Source organism: Phyllostomus hastatus, unplaced genomic scaffold, assembly GCF_019186645.2.
Source record: "Phyllostomus hastatus isolate PE091 unplaced genomic scaffold, TTU_PhHast_1.1 phas_contig_98, whole genome shotgun sequence".
Taxonomy (NCBI): domain Eukaryota; kingdom Metazoa; phylum Chordata; class Mammalia; order Chiroptera; family Phyllostomidae; genus Phyllostomus; species Phyllostomus hastatus.
Genome location: NW_025333999.1, coordinates 1168580 through 1177884, shown reverse-complemented (window position 1 = coordinate 1177884; position 9305 = coordinate 1168580). Strand labels below are relative to the sequence as shown.

General features: G+C 50.6%; 1 protein-coding gene across 1 annotated transcript in view; it reads right to left on the bottom strand.

The window, feature by feature from the left end:
• Positions 1–343: 343 nt before the first annotated feature.
• The window catches only part of LDLR (low density lipoprotein receptor), a 35637-nt gene continuing 26675 nt past the window's right edge, over positions 344–9305 (bottom strand). The window contains exons 14-18 of the mRNA XM_045853023.1: positions 9131–9283; positions 6488–6583; positions 4063–4140; positions 2742–2899; positions 344–2031 (exon numbers count right to left, since the gene is read on the bottom strand). Coding sequence (XP_045708979.1) covers positions 1996–2031; positions 2742–2899; positions 4063–4140; positions 6488–6583; positions 9131–9283 — 521 coding nt within the window. The 3' untranslated portion in view covers positions 344–1995. The remainder of the gene's footprint in view (positions 2032–2741; positions 2900–4062; positions 4141–6487; positions 6584–9130; positions 9284–9305) is intronic.

Genomic DNA, 9305 nt, shown 5'->3' with positions numbered 1-9305 from the left:
CTTCTAAAATGTCATGTCCTTGAGGGCCTGGACCCTGAGTCACTTTTATTGTTTTTTACTCACTGCAGTGTCCTGCATGCTTAAAACAGGGCCTGGCACACAATAGGTGCCCTCTAAATGCCAAATGAATGGACCAGCAGGAGACACAGCAAAACCCCAACTCAGGGAAGCACCCAGTGGGGGTGCTCCCCAGGCGAGCACAATGTCACCACCCGCCTGCAGCCTGCCCTGAGCCCTGGAAGAGCCCCCTCTCCACATCCTTCTCCCTACTGAGGCAAGCCCATTAACAGGTGGAGGAAGTGAGGGAACAGAAGACAAAAGTGTGTCAGGTTTAGCCACATGGTTCATTTAAGAAATTTAATCAGTCCAAGTAAGACATTCAGACTATAAAAACATTCTATACCGTGGTTTAAAATCAATAGCCAAACCTCCCAAAGCAGCCCATATAGGCAACAGGGACACCGCGTGCTTGAAGAGAAGCTACACGAGTCACCTGTCCAGAAAGACGGGCGAGGCCTCTCAGATGGTCGCCCCCAGTGCAGACCCCCTCAGGGGCCCCCAAACAAATGCAGCACCCAGGGTTTGCAAAAATAAATAGATCTGGTTTTCACATATATGAATGATAAGTGTCTCAACAAACATACAAAGTGCAAAAACATAATATGCCCCACTCATACATCCAGGGGTTTATTTACAGGCTTCGGAAAGAGAAACTCCTTCCACAGCTCCCTGCGGGGCGGGGCACAGGCTCCGTGGCTGTGTAGTGCACAGTGCGCAAGGGCGCCACAGGGGGCTCCTTCCGAGGTCTCCAGTTGTAAATACGGCATGTGACGACTTCAGAAGGCACTCTTGTTTTGTAAGTCCTAAACAATGACCGGGCCTAGGGGATGTCTTAGGGCAGAAACATCATGCACGTATCAGATGGACACCTACCCGTGACAGCTGGCCTGTCTCGGAGATTAACGGCTCAGGGGCATGTGCCTAGAAGTGGAAACACTAGCAAGATAGTCTCAATCTTGGCTTTGAAACCCTGGGAGAAAGGCCCTGAGACAGCACCTCATTCCCTCCCCATCCCCAGGCCCTCTCTGGCCTAGGAGCCCATCCCAGCCAGAACAGACAACAGTGCAAAATAGCAACGATGTAGACATTACAGGACGTACAAGCCTGAACTGGAAAAGTGCAAGGGCATCTGGAGAAGGCGGCGATGGAGCACAAGGCTGGGTTCTACACAGCCACCCCGGGGGCTGAAGGACACTGTTGGATGCTGGAGGCCACTTACTTCACATACAAGGTACCCGGGTGTCTCAGGCACTTAATAAATATTAAGGGCAATGGGCAGCTCAGGCTTTCCCTGGGTAACTTGAGGTTTCGGTGAATGAGTGGGACTCAATGGGCCACCCGGTGCGCTGGATTCGGCCATGTCAACACCAACGCCAGATTCCCTCTCCCAGCTTAAGGGGAGAGCACCTACTGGCCTATTAGAAAACACTGATTTCATCCTGGTCTGCGGTGGCAGAGCAAAAGCTTACTCTGGTGTCCATTGAGGCCTGCGAGGCAGAGGTAAACACATTCACTCCTGAGGTCAGGGGCTCGGCAGCTGCCTGGGACCCTGGGGCAGCACCTGCACTTTGGTGTTCAAAGCCACTTGCTTTCTCCGGTTTGGTGTCCCTCCGTCCACCAGTTCCTCAGGTGAGGAGACAGCCGAGGAGAAAAGGTCAAGAAAAAAATTTCAAAACCCATTCCATGTGTACTGCCGCCTGCCTCCCAGATGAATAAATATATAAAACAAAGCTCTGGCAGGCAGGCCCATGGATGCCAGCGTCGAGTTGCAGCCGCCAGCAGTGCTTTCGGCCACTTCTTTCTGTGAATGGAACAGGAGGGTGTCGGGGTCTGAAGAAGGGTTTTGGGAAGGTCAAGGGTTTGGGGAGAAAGTGTTCTTCCTGCCCTTGACCAGCAGCAGGTTCCGGGGAGGGACAGGACTCAAGGCAGCGCTGCTCATGCTATGTCATCCTCCATCCTGACCATCTGTCTCTGACAATGAAACGATAAACACCGGAAATAATCAGTCCAACATCCAGTAAACATGGCCAGAGGCCACCTGCACCTCATCACCGGCCGGGACCAGCACGGTCACTTCCGCCGCGACTCCTGGCCACTGACCTCGGCCCCAGTCTGTTGCCCCCCACGGCCTCCAGAGGGCGCATGTGAGCACCCTAGTCAGATTTTGCCCTCACCTTTCCCTAGTGGGTCCTTCCCCAGTGGCCACCAGGGGGAGCGTGTGAGCACAAGGCAGGCCAAGTTCCTTGTCTTCCCAGAGCCTTTCATGGCTCCCACCTCACTCAGAGCAAAGCTAGTTGTCCCCACGGCCCACAAAGTTCTGTTCCATCTTCCAGGCAAACTCACTGCCCTTGTCTCCTCTCTCTTTCCCCCTCTCTCCTGCTACATTGGCTGCCATGTGGCCACTGTGCTCAGACACACCAGGCATGGCCCAGCCTCAGGGCCTTTGCATAGCCTGCACCCTCTGCATACCACACACTTCCTGCTTAGGAAAGCTGCCCAAACCACCTTATCTAAAATTGCCTCTCCCTTCTCCCAGCCCCCAGTGGCTTCCCTCTGTTCCGTTACATGACTTACAGTCTCTCCTTACCCACGCTCCCTGTTTCCCAAGCACGATGATGGCTTCAGAGGATCTTACACCCTCCCAGCGAAGCCATGGCCCCCCATCTGGGTGGGGCACTCACCGAGGGGTAGGTGTAGCCATCCTGGCTGTGGCAGATGTGGACCTCGTCCTCCGTGGTCTTCTGGTACACGGGGTTGTCAAAGTTGATGCTGTTGATGCTTTTCAGCCGCCAGTTCTTCCAGAGGAGGAAGGCCCCGAAGCACAGAAGGGTGAGCAGCGCTGTGGGGCAGGCAGCCTGGTGTCACTCCCTGTCCTGTGCCCTGCCCAGTGCCCACACTCCCCAGCCCTTTTATCCGTTAATGGTTTTGTTCTGATTTAATGGAATACTTGTTCTTTGTAAAAAAGAAAAAAAAATCTATGAGCACAGCCAGCCTCTGCCTTGAAGATCACTGTGACCGCTTCACCCCAGAAACGCTCGCCTGCGGTGGGTTCCTCCAGGTTTCCCCTTGGGTTACCCACACGTGGGGCCACTGCTTTTTTAGATAATCCAGGGCCTGGCCAAGGGCTTCCCCAGCCTGGCTTCATAAAACAGTCTGACCGGTGCTCAGAGGGTGAAGAGACTTGGCCTCTGCTGGGAAGAAGTAGGGCAGGTGCCACCCTCGGTAGCCACCAGGGAGGGGAGGGTCCCACTTGCCACATCTGTCAACCCACAGTCGGGCGACGGTTGGCACCAAAATGCAGGTATGTGTGGGCAGGCTGGGTGTTGAAGGGACACTTCAAGAGGACTTGCTTTCTCAGAAAAGGAAAAATGGGTGTGATGCTAACCAAGCTGTGACTGACAGGCTGAGGAAGGGAAAGTGGAGCTCTCCACACTCACCCCTGCAAGGGAACCATGCGCCTCGCCTCCCCCCGGTGCCAGAGAGGCCTTCCCTACAGCACCCATCACTGCACCCCTGGGACTCCGGACCCCCCTCCCCATCTGACACGTCAGCTGTCTCTTTTTGTTCACTGTCAGCTCCCCGGGGGGCAAGGTGTTTATTTCTTTCACAGCTGTGTCCTCCGTGCCCAGAAGCAGGCTTGGTACACAACTGGTGCTCAGCTAGATTTGTTAAATGAATGAAGCTAGAAAGGGGAGTGCAGCCCTGGCTGGAGTGGCTCAATGGATTGAGTGCTGGCCTGCAAATCAAAGGGTCGCCAGTTCAATTCCTAGTCAGGGCACATGCCTAGGTTGCAGGCCAGGACCCCAGTAGGGGGTGTACAAGAGGCAACCATACATTGATGTTTCTCTTTCTCCCTCCCTTCCCCTCTCTAAAAATAAATAATAAAATATTTTTTAAAAAGGTGGGGAGTGCAATGATGAATAGGACACATGGCCAGGACACCCCATTCCTGGGAGAAAAGCTGGCTAAGTGGGGAGGTTGGGGAACCGAGGGAGGGCTTACCAATGGGGAGGACAATGTACAGCACGCCCACACTCCTGGGCCTCTCCTGGTCCCCTCTGTGAGTAGCGTTGTCCCAGGCTGCACAGGAGAAGGGAGAAAGTGTGGCTCAGATCCACAGTCAGGGCCACGGAAGCACGGCAGGTGTGTGACAACTCACCCAAAGGAAACCACCTGACACGACTCATTGCCCTTAGAAGTGCAGAGGAACTTGGAGCATCTCCCAGGCCAGAGGGGCGCCCCGCTGGCTTGCACCAGGGCCTTATTTGTTTGTTCACAGTTGGAATTCTGGGACTCAGTGTGGCATTAAGAGGGTTCTTTAGCTCAGCATAGAGCTAAAGGGGAGAGGACCACCAGTCTCCAAGGTGAAAGCCTGCAGTTACATTCCAGTGGTCACTGGTGAAATTTTTCAGCCCGGCCCTGCACTGGATGGCAATGAGCCTCTTCCGGACAGGGTTTGCCAGTTCCAGAGCACAGGCTGGACCGCATCAAACTCTGTAGTCCTGTGTCAACTGTCCCTAGCTAATAAAAAATATTGGGGTGAGGAGGAAAGACCTCATTACATAACCACTAATCACACAAATGCACCTGGGCCAGACCACAAAAGGGCTCCACGCAGAGAAACACTGAAAGGTCTCTGAAGAGGCGAATGCGCCAGGAGGGCTGAACAAGCCACATGCGTGAGCCGTGATTACTGTCACCATTATATTCCAGCCCACCGAGGTTTTAATTCTACCAGCTGTTGCACATGTGTATATGAAATTTGTACCCAATATCACACTTGTGCATATTTAACAAACCTTGTAACAACAATGATTTAGGGCAGCAGCAGAATTTTGGAGGAGTTTTTCCCTTAAAAGGGCTCCTTTGCCAAATTCCAGAGCCCTGGATGGGCCTGTCTGTGAAATGGTTTGTCGAGCAGTGCCCTTCCCTACCCCCCATCCAAGCGAGAAGGGTTCCAGGCATCCCATAAGCACAGCAGTTCCTGTTTTAATCTTGGTTATGGCTGAACAAAGGCTTCAGCTACTCTGAAGGGGAAAAAAATGTCTGAAACGTGCTGATGTGACATTTTTTTTATCTGGCCGGAAAAGTCCATGAGATCTATTTCCAAGCTCCTCAAAAACTAGGTCGGGCGCCCTCTGGTGGCCAAAGACACGAATGGTGGGTCTTTGGTCAATTCACTGAAAGTCCAGCTCTGACCACCTCCAAGGAGGTCATGACCTTGAGACCACGTTAGGGTGAGGAGAATGAGACATTGGCCTCAGGCACAAAATTTAAAGGCACCCCCCCAAAACTCAGTAATTCAGTAGTATTTTAAAATGTTATATATAAAAGTCAAAATTAATTCCAACACTATGATATGCAAAATAACTGGATTTTTAGCAAAACTGGATCTGACACTATGTTTGAATGATCCTGCCTTACTAGGACCCTGGTTCCAATCAAACTTTATTTACAAGATCAAGTGGTTGGTCCCACAGGCTATAGTTTGACAATTTGATTTTTTAAAGATATCAGATTAGCCCTGACTCGTGTGGCTCAGTTGGTCAGGTGACATCCTGAAAAGCAAGGAGTTGGTTAGATTCCTGGTCAGGGCACATGCCTGGGTTGTGGACCCTGCCCTTGGTCGGGGCGTGTATGGGAGACAGCTGATCAATGTTTCTCTCAAACATTGTTTTTTCTCTTCCTCTTTCCCTCTCCCTTCCCCTCTCTCTAAAAATAAATAAATAAAATCTTAATATATTAAATTTTAAAAAACAGATTAAAGTATGATTTGAGTCCTGGGCTTCTTTTCTTTTCTTTTTTTTTTTTAAGATTTTATTTATTCATTTTTAGAAAGACAGGAAGGGAGGGAAAGAAAGTGTGGTTGCCTCTTATACGCTCCCTACTGGGGACCTAGTCCACACACCAGGCCTGTGTCCTGACTGGGAGTCGAACTGGCAACCCTTTGGTTTGCAGACTGGCACTCAACCCACTGAGCCACACCAGCCAGGGCCTGAGTCCTGGGTTTCTTGGTGCCCCTTCAGATGTTGTCCTGAGGAGTACCTCACCTGCCTCACCCTAGTCCTGGCCGGGCTGGGGCACACACAGCCCTGAAACCAGGGCAGTGAATGGCCTGGATGACATTTCACGCTCCTGGGCCCCTCCGCCCGGCAAACTCTGGGATCAGCAGCCACCACGTGCTCAGACTCTTCACACAAATTAGCCCCTGTGATGCCCACTATTATGGCGCGGGGTGGGCACTGTTACTAGCCTTATTTTATAGGTAGGGAAACCGAGGCTTCAGAGATACACCAGCCATGTCAGAGAAAGTCGGCCAGAACTAACTCCACTCTCTAGCTTCTCATCTAGATGCTCTGGCCTCCCAAGGAGATCATCTAGATGCTCATCGGGATGAGCGAGGGGCCAGGGTGGTCCCATCCTTTACCTTGGTGAAGCACCAACTTGGAGGTGGTGAGCTCAGAAATGGCCACAGTTGAGCCAGCCATGGTGGGTCCTGGGGTGGTCACTGCAGGGTCAGTGTCTGAAAGAATAAACATTTCCCTACTGCCCTGTGGCCCGAGGAGCACTCTGAGAGCTCTGCACTGCTTAGGACAACACGTGCCAGTGAGTGCCCAGGGCCGTCAACAGGTAACTGAAAACAAAAGCAGTGAAAATACAAACCCACTAATATCTACTTTCAAAAAGGGTGATTTGCAGTGTTAGGAACACTCTGGCTCCAAATCGAGATTTTTCTGAGCTTGAGAAGAACTGAAAAGGCAGATTATATTTCAACAATATACTTTCAGCATATGAACTTTGGGGAAGAGGGAATCACAGCATTCGGTACATCACCCCGTGTCACTCGCTAGGAGTAACCTTAGGAATCCACTCAAGCAGCCTGTGGACAGGCCCGTGCAGTGGGAAACCGAGACCTGCCAGCAACCAGCACGAAGCTGAGCCCTGTCCTGCTACCAGCAGCGATCCGAGTAAGCAATCCCAGAAGCAGATATTCCAGCCCCAGGCAAACCTTCACATGGCTGCAGCCCCGGCTGACAGCTTGACTTTGACCTTAGGAGAGACCTCAAGGTGTATACCCTGCATAAGCTGCCCCCACCCCCATGGGTGGGCCTGCTCCTCATGGGTTCTAAGTCGGCTGCTCAGCACCAGGTGAGGAGAGGCACCACGTAGAACCAGGGCCAACAAGCCTTGAGTCTAAACTGAAGATCTTTTTATATTTTTGAAAGTTTCTGGATGTAAGGGCAAAACAATGAATACAACGAAGGACAATACTATGAAAATGAGATGAATGATGCCACTTCTGTAGAAAGAAGAAAAAAGGAAAAAAGGAGATGGAAAGGAAGGTGGCGGACTCTTCCACACTGCCTATTAAGGACAAGAAGGAGCAACTGTTAGCACTAACACCGGACTGCTAGGTGCTGAAAGAGCACATGTGCCCGTGGCCAGGTAGCGCAGTTGATTGGAGTGCTGTGCCCCTCCACCAGGGTCGCTGGTTCGATCCCCCATCAGGGCACATACAAGAATCAGCCAATGCATGCATAAATAAGTGGAACAACAAATCGATGTCTCTCTCTCCCCATCCCCTTCCTCTCTCTTTCAATGAAATCTTACTCTTTGGGGATTTCTAAGGATCTAAGGCTACTATATCATCAGTTTCAAGCAAGAGGTTCCCTAAGAACAGGGTGCTGTCTGTCATTCTCATGGGCACAAGCTCCCTGGAGGGAGAACTGCCATGCTGCCGAGGGCGCTGTACACCTTCTCCCTACACAGAGGTAACCGGCAGGTCTGGTCGAGGAATGGAAAAACAACTTTAAGCAAAATGTACCCCAATTTTTCTGTGACAGTTTTATAAGTTTCAAATAAACTGAATATAAGATAATAAAAAATAATTGAGATATGCAGAAAAATAAAAATAAAATGAAACAACCAATCACACAATAACAAAATATTTTCATAGGAGTTGAAAGGATAAGATTAAAAGTAGTAAGGAACAGCCTTGGCTGGTGTGGCTCAGTGGACTGAGCACCAGCCTGCAAACTAAAGGGTTGCCGGTTCAAGTCCCAGTCAGGGCATGTGCCTGGTTGTGGGCCAGGTCCCCAGCAGGGGGTGCAAGAGAGGCAACCATACCTTGATGTTTCTCTCCCTCTCTCCTTTCCTCCTCCTCTCTAAAAATAAATAAATAAAACCTTAAAAAGAGAAAGTAGCAAGAAACAAGGTTTCAAACTGAAACCAAGGAACAAAAATACTTATGGCTGTAACAAAAAGAAACATTTTTTTTCAAATGAAGGCTCAGAATCACATATTAAAGCCCACAGTGTTTTCACAAATTTCTAAATATAAAAGAGATTTCCCACCCTGCAAGTTGTGGCTCAGTGAGTTGGGTGGTGTCCCACAAACCTAAAGGTCACTGGTTCAATTCCCAGTCAGGGCACATTACTGGGTTGAAGGCCAGGCCCTGGTTGAGGGCGTTGGAGAGGTAATTGATCAATGTTGTTTCTCTCCCTCTCACCCTCGCTTCCCCTCTCTGTAAAAATAAAAAAATTAAATCTAAAAAAAATAGAAGGAGAGAGAGAGAGAGAGATTTCTCCCTTCCTCAAAATAATCCAACCTATGATCTTTGGGGAAAATTAAAGTATATTAAGCTGACAGGTAAACTTCCTCATTAACATTAGACTCTTAAAGGATGCAAGAATGGACATACCAAAAGCCATAAGAAAAGCATTAATATTTGAGATAAAATAAATTATTTTAGCCACTTAAAAAAAAAGAATAGAAAAGTCATTCCTCATTTGACATCTGCGTCTAAAATCAGTCACCTCCCAAGGGAGCTGGGCCAGAGTGGACCAGACATCAAAGGTAAACTGAGTCTAAGTGCCCAGCACAATGCTGATATGCCCAACATTCCAGAAAGGCAGACCATGGTTTTCCCAGTGAGGAGTCCCTGCCACGGCCTCCTGGGGCCTCGCTCTCCCATTTCACAGACGGGCAGAGAGAGGCTTGGGAAGGCCTGCAGGACTGACCCTCTTCTGGGGGGGAGCGAGACACGTGCGCAGCAGGCTGGCACCCCCACCTGCGAGGCAGCTCCTCCTGTCCGCGGCCAGCAGCTCGCCATCTGGGCAGGCGCAGGTGAACCTGGGTGAGTGGAGATTGATCTGAGGGGCCGGGAGACACAGGAACTGGCAGCCGCCGTTGGGAAGGGTGGTCTTCTCACACCAGTTCACCCCTGAGGAGGATAAGGTGGGGAG